This window comes from Nothobranchius furzeri, chromosome 10 (assembly GCF_043380555.1).
Source record: "Nothobranchius furzeri strain GRZ-AD chromosome 10, NfurGRZ-RIMD1, whole genome shotgun sequence".
NCBI classification, from domain to species: Eukaryota; Metazoa; Chordata; class Actinopteri; order Cyprinodontiformes; family Nothobranchiidae; genus Nothobranchius; species Nothobranchius furzeri.
The window spans coordinates 66701656-66718198 of NC_091750.1; the positions used below are offsets into that span (position 1 = coordinate 66701656).

The 16543-nt window shown below is 40.1% G+C and overlaps 2 protein-coding genes and 1 non-coding gene across 3 annotated transcripts; 2 read left to right on the plus strand and 1 right to left on the minus strand.

Annotated features, from left to right (window-relative positions):
* Window positions 1-673: 673 nt before the first annotated feature.
* On the plus strand, window positions 674-1312 carry LOC129152241 (uncharacterized). The gene is made up of 2 exons (XR_011521835.1): window positions 674-706; window positions 976-1312. It is a non-coding gene; the product is annotated as an uncharacterized protein (transcript).
* Window positions 1313-1377: 65 nt separating this feature from the next.
* Window positions 1378-3773, plus strand: znhit3 (zinc finger, HIT-type containing 3). The gene is made up of 5 exons (XM_015961810.3): window positions 1378-1647; window positions 2508-2539; window positions 2622-2681; window positions 2860-2937; window positions 3440-3773. Exons 1-5 carry the CDS (start codon window positions 1580-1582, stop codon window positions 3628-3630), a joined length of 429 nt encoding a protein of 142 aa, XP_015817296.1. The 5' UTR covers window positions 1378-1579; the 3' UTR covers window positions 3631-3773.
* A 931-nt stretch (window positions 3774-4704) lies between these two features.
* On the minus strand, window positions 4705-16473 carry LOC107387051 (unconventional myosin-XIX). The gene is made up of 25 exons (XM_054730917.2): window positions 16383-16473; window positions 16232-16294; window positions 15192-15339; window positions 14019-14167; window positions 13793-13906; window positions 12080-12212; window positions 11932-12001; window positions 11759-11861; window positions 11595-11691; window positions 11438-11514; window positions 11160-11250; window positions 10879-11044; window positions 10687-10760; window positions 10494-10615; window positions 10255-10368; window positions 9896-10072; window positions 9082-9219; window positions 8902-9009; window positions 8745-8815; window positions 8516-8589; window positions 6393-6535; window positions 6173-6302; window positions 5441-5526; window positions 5044-5367; window positions 4705-4960 (listed from the first exon to the last, which is right to left on the minus strand). Exons 2-25 carry the CDS (start codon window positions 16277-16279, stop codon window positions 4847-4849), a joined length of 2871 nt encoding a protein of 956 aa, XP_054586892.2. The 5' UTR covers window positions 16280-16294; window positions 16383-16473; the 3' UTR covers window positions 4705-4846.
* Between the last annotated feature and the right edge of the window lie 70 nt (window positions 16474-16543).

The window sequence follows — 16543 nt, forward strand, 5'->3', positions numbered from 1 at the left end:
CTAACTATATTATTAACTTACAGTCGTCTACCCGTCAGCGGTTTAAGGATTACCAGCTAATTAGTTAGCTTTCTAGGCACACTAGTCGAGTAGCTGACAGTACTTAGCTGAACTAATTAGCTAGTAAGGTTTAAAAAAAAGTGTCAGCAAGTTGACTAGAACAGTTTAGCCCTAATGTTTACGACAAGATGAGTATTTTAACCTGCACTAGTTAACGTCAAAATAATGTCAACTAGTGATATTTTCCGGCTTGACGTTTAGACTAGATTAGTAAACTAACAAATGATTAACAGAATATTTAGGGCTTATGAAGCAGACATGTTTGAAAACACCCTACTTCCTGAAAATAGCGGCAAGTGACCACGTGACCTTGTGTATATAAACACAAAATTACGTCATCTGTTTACTCGCTTCGAGGTCCCTCTGTAAAGAGCTGCAGCGTTCCGTCTCCAAATGGCGACAGACACAGAAAAACAGGCTTCTTTCGAAGAAGCGTATTACGACCAGTACGATTATTACAATCTGCGTGAATATCCGGGCCATGCGGGAGGCAAAGGCAGGTCCAAGAAGGAGATCGAGCTGAACACCAATCGCCATTGCCCCGCTGGACACGAGAGGAAGATAGCTGAAAAATACCACAATAGCCAGATGAAACGCAGAAGAACCAAGAGCGCTTCCTCCTGAAGGCCTTTCTTAATGTTTACAGGTAAGAACCACTTTGCTTTTTAGAGTAAAAACTTGCTTTTTAGAGCACTCACCCCTGCTTATGAATATAGGGCTTTTATGTGGAAAGATCGGCCTTTTATTTGGGTTAGAAAACATTGTCTACTATGATGGCAGTCTTTGCTTAAAAACTAATGTCTAATTTTTCTTCCAGCTTACTCTAATAAATACAAATATAATACATTAAAGTTAATAAGTTAACATTTGATTTTGCCAACTGATGATGCATCTTTATTTTACATTTATTTGCAGATCCAGACACATGTTGGTATTCTGGTTTTGATCACGGCCGAGCGTCTGCTGCTGATCCAGTGAATGGAGGTCGTCGTGACCACGAGGACACCCCTGTTCATTAGTCACGAGACAGGACTCCATTCCCAGCCTATCCTGTAACACCACCCACCCCTCTCATGTTGCAGTTGTGCAAGAATAGTTTGTGTTGAGCTAAATGGGTCAATGGTGTGTCTATGTGCTTTGTAGATTATATATATTATATATTATATATATATATATACCAACTATGATTATGTCTGTGGGTGCAGAAGATATGCTGTATTTTAATTCAATAAAGCATCTTAAAAAATCTTGACTTTTTTCCTGTTGATGGTATTTATTGATGGTATTTATTGGTGTCTTTTCCGAAACAGAGACAGCTAAATATACCAAGAGGATAGGTATAATTTTTTATCAAACAAATTAAATGGTTAGGTAAACATTAGCTACACGGAAAATAGAGGCTTTTCTTTTGGAAACAACAGCCCCTGAACCGGAAGCAGTTCTTGTGGCATGTAACGTCCTCTTTTCTACAGTCAGTTCTGAGGTTCTGAAGCACGCGGAGTCTTCTCGAGCCACAACGATGCAGCTTTGTAATGTGTGCTGCGAGCAGACACCAAAATACAGATGTCCAACCTGTGAAATAAGATAGTAAGTAAACGAGCGCTGAATATCTACGACTACCTAACCGGATGTTACTTTCTTAGCAGCGTTACGAAAGATAAAGTTTACCCGATAATTACTTAACCAGTTAACAATTGTTACTTTACCGTGTTGTCACATTAAAAACGTGTTACCGCCATGCGTGAAGGAAACTCGTTTGGGTAAAAAAAAAACTTTGCAAGAGACTTGAGAAGCGCGTTTGAATCTATATGTATGTCGATGGTTTGAATGCACGTTTATTCACTAATCGAAATTCAAAAGTTACAGATTCATATCCATTTACCTTTTTTGTATTTATTTCCTACGATAGGCAGTCAGGTTTAGAATGATCGTCCTCGAAAATATCTGGGAGGTTAAAATTTGGAGATTGGTATCCGGATCTGTTTTTTTTTTCCCCCATTCACATCAATTAAACCTGGGAATAACCATAAAAACTCACCGTTTCTCCTAGTGATGTACCAATATGAAATTTTGGGGCCGATATCCGATAATAAGATCACTGTTATGGCCGATAACCAATATTTCCGATACTGATATACTGACATTAATGCTTTTAAAATCAGAAGATTTTGTATAGAATTTAATTATTAAAGCTGAATTTACGTCATTATTTACACACAACACACACATTTACGGTTCAGAGATTATTTCATTCACTGTTCAATTACACCACACCCACTGAAACAGGCAAAAAAAATGGAGACGAGATGGAAAAAATATAGGTTAATATCAGTTTTATTTATATGTTAAAAAATGACTAATATCGGCAGATACAATATTGATTTCAATATATTGTCCATCCCTAGTTTCTCCAGATGACTTACTGCTGTAATCCTCCTGTCTTTTAGTTGCTCACTTGGCTGTTACAAGAAGCATAAAGGTGAGTGAGATTTGGTCTCAGGATTGTGATCATGTGTAAATTTACTTCTAAGGAATAATTTACTCTGATTTTCTGTTAATAGACACCTGCCTTCCTGTTGTGAAGCCTTGCTCATATAATCCCGAAGATGCTGTCTGCTCTGGTATTGTCAGGAATTTTAGATTTCATATTCTCATATTTAAAAAAAAATGGCATACAATGAGATAAACAACATGAATTGGTTAAAAATGTTTTTCATTCCTTCATAGGAATAGTGTGGAGTTTACTATTTTAAATTTATCTGATTTGAATCTCCTTGTTTTTCGTTTATGTTCCACCAGAGGCATGTGGTGTCGAGGATCTGCTGCATGAAGACGACATAATTGACAAAGTGCCACTGCAAAGGCTCCAGCTGTTGGGTAATAAATCTAGCTTTACATAACTGACTAGCAGCAAGCAGCATAGTGGTTTATTGAAGCCACTTTAGATAAAATTCATCAATTATGGCCGAGGTTAGTGGTAATATGGAGAAATTAGTGTCCGGTGTCATTTTTTCTTTTACTAGAGGACAAGTAGGCAAGTTTAAGAGTCCAGAAGCAACACTGCCCTCAGTATATAATGGTCATTGAATGCAACAGTCTTTTTTGCAAGCTTATCATTTATATTCAGATGTATTATTTAACTTTACAACTTTATCTGCAAATTTGAGTGTTGCTGTTTTTTGTTTTCTGGAAGAGTTTACCATTTTAATCCTGGAATTTTAGGAAAAAAAAATATTTTTGTTCCATTCACATTTTATTCACATAAAGCTTTAATGATGCAAATTTAATACTCTTGATGATCTCAGATTTTACCTCTAAGTATTGTAAAATATGATATGGCTACTTACTTCCTCACCGTACTACTGAATTTATTCTACAGGTCAGTCCAATGAGCTAAGAGATCTTCTTTGCAACCCCCATCTGAGACAGTTACTGCGTTCCGTAGATGGCGCTCAGAGGAAAGACGAAGCGATGAAAGCCGCCATGCAGGAGCCTCTTTTTGTGGAGTTTTCAGATCAGTGTTTAAAACTAGTTGAAGATGGAGCCACTGCATTAACTAACCCCCAGTAATGACTGATGTATAAAACTGCATTTTTTTTTTTACCACACGTGCCATGCATGTTCTAGGACTACTCCCACACCTGTTTGTACATAATGTTCTAATAAACTATTTTTTCTGAATCAAGACTAAATTAAAGCTGGAAATAAATGTACTTTATTTTTTTCATTTTCCCAAAACAGTTTAAAATATTATATCCTTGCATTGATCAGCCATAACATTAAAACCAGGTAGGTGAATAACAAACAGGGCAGTTGTCCTAAAGCACCACAAAAGGTTCCAGTAGAGTAACATTTCCCAGATCCTAACCTATTTAAGAATCTGCAGGATGTGTTTAATCTACTTAGACACAGTTTACATAAGACTAGCCTCAAAGCTATACAAATGGATCCTGACTAAAAAAAAAAAAAAAACAGCTGGTTGGTTTACACATTCCAAAGTGTACCATCACAATGATGCTGGTGCATTTACACAAATGTACAGCAGAATAAAAATAAATTACACATGCACCAAGGCTGACTAAAGGTTATGTGATGATCTGAACAAGGAGAAGAAATCTTTTAGTATATTGCACAATTTAAAAAAAAGCTCATCAAAACTAAAATCCCAAGTTTTTTGTCAAAAATATTTGGTATGTTTTTTTCATTCTCCATTTATGCAAATACACTGTTAACATGCTGTAGTTTTTACTAAATTATGTTTAGAGCAGCAATTAAAATATGTTCCATAATTTCCCTGTTGCCATTTTGCAGGATGAACAGTAATGTGCTTTTCCGTGTGCAATAACTGATTTGCAAGTGCAATGCTTGCAGACTTGTGTTCCGCAGCAAAAACGAGCAGTAAATGTTATTGAGAGCATGAACATCTACACTTACATTTTGCCATTTAAATAATGAATCTGATACATATATACACTGGAAGCTCAAAGATTTCAGAAGAGGCACTTCCATCGGCCCAGTGCAACAGGCAGACGTTCTAAAGTGGCAGCGATGATACAAAAGTTTTGTTAAAGTGCTCTTCGTGTGGGACATATTATTATGGCTGTAATGTAATCTCACATGCACAGATGAGTTTTAATTAGCTAAAACTGCATCATCTCTCATGATGTTCCACACAGTTTTCCAAAGATGTTGAAGTTTAGCGTTCATAATTCGATGCATAAAACTCCTGGTTTGTTTCTTGTGTCAGCTATAAAATAAAAACAGCTGCTTTTATTTCATCCCTGACTTACAAAGTTTTTTCCAGCAGGATCGCGTTGAAACCTGTCACATCACTCTTCAGGTCTGGCTGCATGTCAGCATACAGAAGAGGAGACCGCTGATAGTGGAGTTTTACAGATCCCTGTGTGGGAAAATAATAATAATCACAGCAAAACACTGAGCTGAATAAAACCTTAAAGCCTTTGAGTGTCTAAGTGTGCTCACCTTGGGTTGGGCACGTATGGAGGCGAGACCCTGCTTATACTGGTTGGTCTCCACCTTATACTCTCCTCTCCTGGACGGAAAGTTGAGTGACGCCATCACAGACATAACCTTCTGGAAGCCCGTGGTTGTCAAAGAAACTGCGATGGACGGAGCTGAGGCCAGAGCCAGGCCCATAGGCCACCCCTGCACTGTCACCGGGTCCTGGATGCTGGACAGCTGCACTGAGCCACGCTCCCTGACAATAGGGTTCAGTTCTAGGATGTCCTCGGATGCAAGGTCCTTGGCATCATCAAGTTCTGACTCAGCCAAAGATTTCAACAGAGCCTGCCGCAGAAATAAAATTATATTTAAGCTGGAAATCATAATGCAGAATGTTCAAATTTATTCTGCATCTCACCCTCCACTTCTTCCAGGTTTTCTGGATCACTGCAGCAGCTCTGTTCCATCTCTGGATCTGCTTCCTGACCAGCCAGGACCTCACAGCTGCAGGCAGTAATACTCTAAACTGTTAACATCTCACGGCGCATTAAAAGGATTTTTCTGTTATTCTGAAATGTGTTTCAGTGTAAAAGCTATGAATAATTAAAGAGGGCTTCCTGACTGGCCTCTGTTCTGAGAAATAGTGTTTAAGTGACTCTGGTGCATCCAGGGGTCAAGTCTGGCAGAAATGTTTCAAATAATTTCACTAAAATATCCGTGGAATGCGTAACCGATGACGCAAATGTTTACAAAAAATGTTTCAGAGCTGAGAGGTTTTATGAAGGCAGCAATCTGCTTTAGTTTTGGCTGCACTTTGACTAGTAGTTAGCTCATCATTCCTAAAAGATAGCCACACCATTTCTCGTAACAGAGGCTGTTCAGAAACTGAATTATAACAAGTAAACACAATCAAACATGCAAAATTGGCTGAAAAATAAAACATTTGCCACCGAAGTAATGTGTTTCAGACATGACGGGATGGATTGTTTCAGAACAGGTAATCTGATTACTAACAGTGTGTACAGACACCACCAGCTGCTTCCTGTTGGCCAGACATCAGGGTAAAGCCAGCAGACACCCCGTGGGATGAAGGCCACAGAGCTTTGCTACCTGTACTCAGAAATATCTGACCGCAGTATAAACTCTTTACCTGCTTGGATTAAAGTGACAGACTGTCGGCGGACGAGGCGTTTACGGCGCTGGTACCGCAGCCAGCAGCACTGGATGGAGAAAGCGCACTGGGACAGGATCTTCTTCCTCTGATCTTCCAACAGATCTAGCTGTGAAATGAGTCAACAGACCAACTTAAAGTAGTGAGACACATATGATCCAAAAACTGAACAGGATCAAATAAGCAATCAGTTACTGACTGTCGTCTGGGTGAGAAAAACTTTGGTCCTCCCACAATGCACCAAAGAACTGCGACCCTCACAAAGCCGATGATGATGTAACACAACACTGAGAACTTTCTCCACTTCCTGCTGAAGGACGTTGTTCAGATCAGACTCTGGATCTAAGAATTAACCAGAAGTTATAACTTATGATATAAAAAAATAAAAAGCACCTGAAGATTCAGACATCATGACATTTTATAACGAGTGTGAAGTGAAGCAATGATGGCAGGAGAAATTACTAAAACAGCACAACATCTACAACAAACAGCAAATTCAAAGCATTACATACATGCAAAAGAGATTAAAAGTTAGATTTGGACATGTAGCAACATTAAAAACATGAGAGGAAAGGGCAGTCATGATTTCAGCAAGTAAAGTCCAACTACCCGTGTAAACATTAGGAACCCTAGAAGCAAGGAAAAATGTTTACTCCCTACCTTTCTATTAGTCTGAGTTAAGGAACTAAAAACTGAAAAAATGTACTAATCTCAGTTTTGCATGTACAGAAACCCATATCTTTGATGAAAAAGAGACGTAAAACGGCCATCTGACAAAATATGTTTAAATAATCTCCAAATTTGGGACATCTGATTAATCTAAATACACAATGATACATCATTATTAACCCATTCACTGCCAATGACGACTAAAGTCGTCATTTGAATGTTTTTACTGTGTGGGCATCGGAACGAGCCCCCACACTGTGAGAACAAACATCTCAGCCCTAAAGGCGATCTTCATCCGCATACGTCACACGTCACGTGATCAGGAAGCAGAAAATCCATGTGTTAGATCAATTTGGACCGCTGCTGTAAAAAACCGTGAGGCGCGAACCGGAAAAGCTTCTGCCGATCACAATTCAACAACAGATTATGAAAGAACGGATAACGCTCGAAACCAGGGGCGGCGTTAGGCCCAGCTACTTGGGCTGAAGCCCCGGATGTTTAATGAAAAGCCCCGGATCTAAATCGCGGAAGTAACATGCAGTACCAAAGTCCAACAGAGAGGGAGCAGCTGGCAGTAGTTTGTATACAGCTTGCCTGAGCCTCCACCACTGAAGAAGAAGCCCTTCAGCAGCCGGCTTCTTCTGCAGTCTCTGCCTGAAACGCATGAGTGAAGATGGACATAAGGACGTTTTTTTGACCAAAAGTACGGCGACAGAACCCCAGCTTTGATGAGACTGGTGTTGACTCAGGTTTGTGAGTCTTATTTGAAAATATTTGTTGTGCTGCTGGTTTGCCTAAAGTTAGCTTATTATCAGGTAAAGTTGTTGGAGAAAGAAAGGGAATATTTACTATCATCTCACACTAAACACTAACAGGAACAATACTCTGCCCTGAAAATGCTTCATATGTAGCTTCAGATTAAAAATCATGTGGTACAAGACAAATATGTTGACTAGTGCGTGTCATGTGTGTGTGTGTGTGTGTGTTAAGCCCGGGATCTTCTTCTGTCCTAAATCCGCCCCTGCTCAAAACGTACAGATTCATCCTGATGTAAGAGGTGAGTCTCCGCTTTGTTTTGGTTGTTTTGGCGTCGACGTCATCCTAGCGCGCAACGTTCTGTCACTCTTAAAAAAAACAGTGAGAAACGCTGGCAGCGAATGAGTTAAATCTACTCCTGTTTTAATTTAGATGAAAATATTTACAAGCATCAGTTAATTAATTATTTAGTTTTTGGGTATTATGCAAAATGTTCCCAGTCTGAATTACTGAATTTACCCAAACATGGAACCAATTCAGTCACACTCACTACTCTGCCACAGACGAGGGTTAAAGTGACGATAAAAGATAACAGCAGCGTGAGTTCATCACAAAGCACCACAGAATGAGTGGAAAAGCATGCAAAGCAAGCTCTGACAGACATGCATGCATTTACCTGTAAAGTTTATAAGATGTTGCTAAATTTGTTAAAAGGTCTTGTTTTAAAAAACAAACTGAAAATTCCCAAGGAGAGCAGTGAACTGAGGATCGTGTTTTATCGAGAGGAATAATGAAGGGAAAAGAGGAAAAAACCAGCAGACCTGAAGAGAGGAAATAAAATCACTCATTGCAAACAGTCGATGTGACCAAACGGACCACGAATAACGAGAAACTTACCAATACTTTGACTTCCTGATGCTGAATATTTGGTAATCAATCCATAACGCTGCATGAAGCCTTTAAATGGAATCCTGTAAAAGACATTTTTATTAATATATATATATATATATATATATATATATATATATATATATATATATATATATATATATATATATATATATATTAAAAAGTCAACTAAAGTTGAGAGAAATAAATTATTGAACTTTTCAAAAATGGTGCAGACCTTATTGGAAATCCTGCAGCACTGATATGAATGGTCTCCACGATCCCACAGGCCTCCAGCTGCATGATGACCTGGCAGAAAACAGAATGGATCAAGTAAAAAGTTCTTGGAGGAGGAGAAGACAAAAACAATCATAAAGCCAGAGCAGAAGAACCACCTCTTCTTTCTTAAAGGTCAGCGGCCTGCAGTCGATGTTGGGTTTGATGCAGCGGGTGTAATGAGGAGCGGTGGTGAGGAGGATCTTCATCAGGCTCTCCAGTGAGTTCTATAGTACATTAAAAATCATCAGAATTACGAGAAACACACCTTCATGAAAACAGACCGGGACTGATCCCACCTTGAACTTGGAGACCACCGTGACTTTGTTGAGGCTCTTGTTGTTTGGGTTCTCTGGTTCCTCGTCAGAGAAGATTTGGTGAAGGACGGGGTTGTTGGACTTATGGAGCAGACTGGTAAGTTCTGGTGGTACCGGGTCCTAAAACACAAAACCCACCTGAAGATCAGTAGACGAATGTTCTTTTCACCTGCTTTTCACTGACAAGTAACACTGGCCAGATTTTTTACTAAACTCTCAAGGAGTAAACGTTGAATAAAAAAAGAACTTTTGGAACAATGAGTCCAATATTTCTGAACAAAAGAGGGTGTTGAGCAAAATTCCCTCTTTTAAAGGACAGATATGAATGAATTTAAAATATTAAATAATGTTTATAAAGTTTTTTGCATTAAATCTCACATAGTGATTCCAGCTCTTTAACTCGATATTTTCAGTGTCTTCCTGAATGAGTCGTTTGAGGGCAATCTGGCCCCGCCCACCCCTCCCCCCGATCAAGCTGCTATAAGCAGAGAAGCTTCGATTTCTGGGAGGGGGTTTACAGTAGAGCCACTGCTCTTCCAGCAGCAGCTCTTCCACAAGAGACATTGCTCTGTTCTATTTTCCCTGTTTGTGACATCACAAATGGGGATTCTTTGAAATGCCTTTTTTAAAACACAATTTCTAAAACCAAACACTGACAGATAGATGAATGTTTATCACATCTGGGGGTGTTTATAGAGGCAGTAGAGACCCACAAGGAATCACAAAAGAATGGAAAAGGTGAGTTTTGCACAATAAGTTCCCTTTATTTAAAACATGGTTTAAAAGGCTTCCTTACCTTGTTTTTCCCCACCATGCCATCTATCTGGTAGTCAACTCTTCCTGCATAATGAGCCACTGTGAAGTATGGCAGCTTGCTGAACTTGTCCCAGCTGATGTTGGCGTTACCACTGAGCTCCTTCTCCAAACGAATCCTCAACATCGTAGCATCAGACGCTCGATTGAGTCGGCTCTCCTTTAGGGCAACATAACAATTATTTACAGACAGTATATTTAAGGAATACACAAACATGCATATAATAAACAAGAAAGTCACCCTTTTTCATTCAAAAATGTATTTAAAAAATAAGGTACATTATTTATGTGTAATCATTTGTTGCTCTGCAGTTAAGATAATTAAAAGCAAAGAGATCATACCTCATTCAGAAGAGAAAAGATGCCGACGGGGGTTCCCTCAATAAGATCCAAACAACTCTGGTTATCTTGAAATTTGACAAAAGACCACTCCATCCCCTCAGACACATATTCCTCCTGAGAGAATTAACACCATAAAATACAAAATATATCAAACACATTTAGAAATGAGTCCAGACCAGCTCCTATACTGTGTCCATTTAAAAACTTGCAGTAAATAAGGGTCAAATACAGAAAACCACCTGTTGAGCCTGAAGATAATGGGAAACAAAGTGCTGCTGAAGTTTCTCGTTGGCGTAGTTGATGCAAAGCTGCTCCAAGTTGTTGTTTTGAAAACACTCAAAGCCGTAAACGTCCAAGACTCCTGCAGATCACAGAGGACAGGACTGAGCTTGAGTAGGGAGGCTGAGCTGTCAGAGCACGTAGCACCTTTACCTATGAAGTTGCACCACGATGATTTGTCTGCACATATGCTGTTGTTGATGAAGGTAACCAACCACTCAAATAACCTGGTGAGAACAAAAGCCACACTTGATATAAGAAGAGATTAAACAAGGAGAGAATCCAGTCAGGGCTGTAAATGATCCTGTTTTAACATTACTGATGTCATCAGATTGTTGTTCTTACCGTGCGTAAATGACTTTGGCCAGACAGTCCCTCCTCACACTGCACTCTGCCCAGGAACAGGGCTTCAGCACACTCTGCTTCCCTGCCTTCAGTGTCCTCACCGTTACACACGTCTGGAGCTCATCTGCAGGAACACACAGCAGCTCCGCTGCTCTCTGCAGGAAGTCTGAAACACGGGTGAGTTTGACGGTAAAAGCTAAACAAAGCCCTTCAAAATGAAAAGAACTAGAACCATTCTGAATTAGGATGGGTAAATCATTTAAATAAATGATTTTAAACACCTTTAGACTGTTCATCGAGCTCATAAGGCTGTGATTCGTTGGTTGAAGTGGAGAAAGTCACATTTCCCAACTGAAGAATCCCAGCTAAAATCTGTTTATAACAAATAAGCAAAAGATGAAAATTTTACAAAACAATATAGCCATGTTAAGAACATCCTTTCCAGTTTGTTTATATACTGTGATTTCATTCATTTCAGCCATTCTCATACAGACTTTTTTTGTTACTAGAACTGTAAGTGTTCCACATCTAAAGCTAAATTGAAACAGTCTCGCTTTACCATAAATATCTGTTTTTGCCTTTCTGCATCAATTCCTAGATGCACCATTGCCTCCAAAGTGTCTTGAAAACAATCATCTGCAAAAGAACATCTATTTGTTCAAATATCTCATAAAAAGCAACAGAGCAGTAGAACGGGTAGAAACTGAAATACTGACCCTCGACTTGCTTTTCACAGTTCGGCAGCCAAACAAATCTCTGATTGCGTGGCATCTTCCATTCGTTTCTCTGTGCATCACTGGCTCCTTTCATCATCTGAAACATAAACATCTCTCAGCACACCATTCGTGGTAATAGAAGACGATGAAACCTGTGAACTCACCTGGTAAAAGATGTGAAAGTTCCTCTCGTCTGCTGGCTGACAGGCTACTCGTGTCTTTTCTAGCAAATATGTTTGCACTGAAGCCCCGACTAACAGCTGATACCTTGAAATGAAAGCAGCACATTAACCAGCTGCAGGCGCCTGGGTTCCTGTAAGGGGTAGAAGACTCGTACCCGTCTAGCTGCAGCTGGATATACTTCCCAAAGCGACTGCTGTTGTTGTTTCGGAGCGTGCAGGCGTTGCCTGCAGAGGGTTCGCTGATGGTGAGTGACTGCTCGCACAAATGTTTACACATTTGAAAAATATCACCTGTTGTCTTACCAAAAGCCTCCATTAAAGGATTGGAGTCTAACACTCTCCTCTCGATCCTTTCTACTGTGTCCTGACTCTTCATCACTGAAGAGGAAGCTGCTACGGTGGCGTAGTATTTCATCAGGCAACGAGACGTCCATGTCTGGTGGGAAATAAATCAGTAGTCATTACTCCCGTAAAGATGCTTGATGCTAATGAACTCTGGCTTATTAACGCTGCTTTCAGGAGTTTTCCCCTTTCAGAAATGATGCACGATTTCTCATAAATCCGTAAAAGTAATTATCTCATCATGTACTGTGATTAAATGTAAGCAATACGTCTTTTTTTTTTCTTCTAAGCACGCCCCCTGCCCCACAGAGCTCCATTCAATAGGAAACTGAGCGCAGACCAGAACTAACCAATAGCGATAGACTACCGTTTATTTTTGGTGCGTTCTTACTGTGTTTCAGGGGCGTGTCCAGGGAGTGGCCTGGGGTAGCACATGCCACCCTTGGAATCTGATTGGCCACCCCAGGTGCCACCACACTAATTTACCTTTAAGTAGGCTTTTCCTTGTCCACAAAAGACTTGGGGGTAAAACAAAAATAGCATAACCATTGGTGCCACCCATGCACAAAGTTGTGCCTCACCTGGGCCACCCCATTTTAAAAGATCTGGACACGCCACTGCTGTGTTTAGTTTCTAATTCCATTATTGGTTCTTTTTAAAACACAAGAAAGGTTTCTCTTCACCTTGCTGACGTATGTTTCGTTTGCTGACTGCAAAACTTCCTCAGAGCTGACGCTGATGGTGGCGTCACTTCCTACTCCGTTTATCCGCGGGCAGCAGAGGACGTTGTCCCCCTCTGCTGCCCGCTCTCCCCTCTCCGATGATGCAGTCCCATGCATGATCCAGTGAGTAGACCCCATCGTCTCTGTTCATGGTCCCACATCCACGTCTCCTTATCTCGATTGCTTCTTTTATCCATCTTTTGTATTTCTGTTGTTCGGTGTTTATGATCCTTGTCCGGAGTAGGAAGTGACGCCACCATCAGCGTCAGCTCTGAGGATGTTTTGCAGTCGGCAAACGAAACGTATGTCAGCAAGGTGAAGAGAAACCTTTCCTGTGCTTTTAAAAGAACCAAAAATGGAATTACCGCTTATTTGCTTCAAATTTAAGGAATACCTCGGTTGATGCAGAGTTGATGAACTTTTCACGGACAAGTAAGTCTCTAAAATATAAATATATGAAAACACAACATGACATGAGAATAATACTCGTAAAACAACGTGTTTTAGCTCCGTTTGTCCGCTAAGAAGCACATTTATAAACAAAAACGTGAGGTCGCGATCTTAAACAAACAGAGGAATAGACTTTTTGTGTGATATGCTTGTCAGCCACTTGATGGTGCCATTAGATAAGAGAAATACTCCAGAAAGAAGCTTTAAGAGATTTTCTTCAAATAAAAGCATCTTAAAAATCCAGTATGTTACTGGGATTAGTATTAATGGCCAAACTAGTCATAAAAATTTGATGCAAGAACTTTGTGAGTAAACGTAAAAGAAAAGTCTGACTCTTAAACATAAATTTGTACTACTACTGAAAATATAAAAGATCATCGCCGTCTGACAGCTGTGAGATCTACGGAGAACCAAAAAACAGGTAAATCATTTCATGATATTCAGAACTTTGAAGACAGACTTCAGGTTTTTTATTTATAGGTATTTGTGTGCATTAATTCACCTTTCCAGCTCCACTTTCCCCACTGACCACCAAGGACTGGTTGATTGGCTCCAGTTGGCCTTGTACATTCCTGTAAGCCTCTTCTGCCACAATAAAGATGTGTGGTTTGAACTCCTGTTAACAAAAACCACACAACTTACGCCGATCCTGGCTTTCCTGCGTACGTATTTGGGCCTGTCACTGCATAACTGCATCAGCACTGCCCACTTGTAGATGCTGTAAATACCTGAGGCTGAGAAGCAAAGTGATACTCCTTCATCACATCCAGAGTGTAGAGGTCTGGAATGGGCTGGAAGGGGTTCAGAGCCACCAAAGTGCAGCCGGCATGGGTGTAAAACACCTTCATGCTGTACCTGGCCTGCAGGCATTTTAGCACTGGAAGGTAAACATAAACAATATCAGACATTCGAGGTAAGGTTTCATTAGGTCACCAGAAGCATGATCAATAAATAACTACATATGATAAATGATTGTACCCGATCGTTAGCATTGCATGACAAATAAAATATATTAAAAAACAGACAGTCTTCAGGAGAAACCGTCTACTCTAAAACTTATTTAAATTTTTTATAAAATCTGTTTTATGCCATTGAATTTATTGATACGAATAAAAAAAGCTACACAATATCATGACATGGGTTGAAGTGGTCAAAACAGTAAACTATACCTGTCAACTAGAACTTCTCTCATATTCTTAATACATCTGCAGAGGTCTCTAGCAGGAATGAATGCCTTGAAAAGTCCTACTCTGGGGAAATAAGCTCTGGCGTGCCTGCTTCAGCACGGAGAATTCAGCTAGACAAGAAAGTAGCTTCAGACGACAGGATACGGGGGCTTATTTCCTGATATGTGGACACCTCGCCTCTGACTGGATAACAGCGACTCGACTTTACCACCGACTCTGCTTGCTCTGCAATGCTGATGTTTTATCTCTACAAACACCTCAAGCCTGGAGGAGTTTTGCTGTGTTGTAGAGTTGCTAATGCTAAGCATCTACTAGCGGGGGCGTTCTCTGCTGTTTCCTGGATGCTAAAGCAACAACAGCCGTACCCATCCATGAATGTTAGTGACAGTGTGATGTAGCTCGGTCTGTTTTCTATCAGAAGCGAATGCAGGAGACTGGTTTCATGTTCAGCCTGCATGGAAAATCTCATGGAGACTGAAAACTGGTTTCTCTGTGAAGGACCTCTTTAAGTGAGACTCTTCTCTTCTGTCTTTAGCAAAGCAGCAGTAATTCATGCATATTTGTATCAGTACTGCAGATTTGATCTCAACAGAGGCATGCTGTTTATAGCAAGAGCCAAGGTGACACAATAAAAAAATTTGTAGCACTACCTTGTTCTCTGAAATCAAGTAATGTTTAAATCACTAAGCTTTGGACAATGTTTCCATGTGATACCTGTTGTTGGAGTCACAGGGTTGACTTTAGTAAGGTCGTCATAAGTGTGGAGTTGGTCTTCATCAATGAGGAAGGCCAGAATTTCACCCTCCAGAGAATCATTTACAGGTGGATCAGGCAAGTAGGGTTTCTGAGCGAGTCCTTTCTCCTGTGTGAATTAATAAAACGCCTTGAGTGTGACGCAAGACAGGTGAGGTCTGGGTTTTGTGTTTATTGTATTTGTTATTCCGACAACATCAGACGGGGCAACAAACTCGCTGACGTCCTCATGACATGTGCGTGTTTAATTACACAAATCACTCCCTGAATTCTGAAGAGTTTCATGGACAACATGTTTATGTTTATAGACTTATACACACTCCAGTCCTGTATAGAGACCGAGTCATCTAATTACATTTATTAGGTGAGTCACAAGCTCTTCAGTCTGATAAAGGGAGGTCCACTTTATCCTGCCACATGACCTGAACTTGCAGCCTCCCTAGAGCCTGTCAGCTGTCCAATGCACCCAATTCCTGCAGACACGCTTAATCCAATAGCAGGTAGCTTACATCCCATAATTCTGCCACTTTTAGAATATGTGAATAATCTTAATGTCATTAATTTAGTACCAAACACTACAAATGCATACCTCTAAAATACAATGATGTAGATATTTTAAAATACCCTTTAAAAAGCAGTGATAAAGGGCTAAACATACTGACAGTGAGGCATTACAACATTTTTAAACCAGTTTGAACATGTGAGCTACAACACAAAAATCTGACACGAATCAGTGTTTACGTCTTCAATCTAATTTAGGAGAAGAGGGACAAGTGTGATTAAAAATGTATGAAATTCATGGAAATTACGGGGACTACTTCAATTTTAGGCGCATGAATATTATGAATGCTAGTTCCTTTACACTTTAAAATGTTTAATAAATAAAACAGTTGGTGATAAGTTTTTTACAGGTCAAGCTAAACCAGTAATCACAGGTTGAACGTTGAAAAGTCAAAATAAGAACGCCCCTGAACCACCAGGACGGGTCCGGCTCTACTTACCGTTGCCCCTCCCACTGGAACGTTACGCCGGTCTGCCGCTGAAGTCATTGGTTTTCTTGTCTCCTAAAAATCAGTCGAAACAACTAAAGAATTCTTGTACTTTGGCTTTAATTGTGAAAAGTTTTGTTCAACATGCAGCTCCACTACTTACCCACAGTCCCAGAAGGACAGACGTCTGTACGCAGCTGTCCCACTCTCTCCCAGAGTGACTCCCAAACCTCACGTTATTCCCGCCCTCTCGCGACACTTTATGGCCTCAAGTGGAACAATTTGAAGTTGTGTTTACGCTGTCAAGAGCCCTAACAATTACAG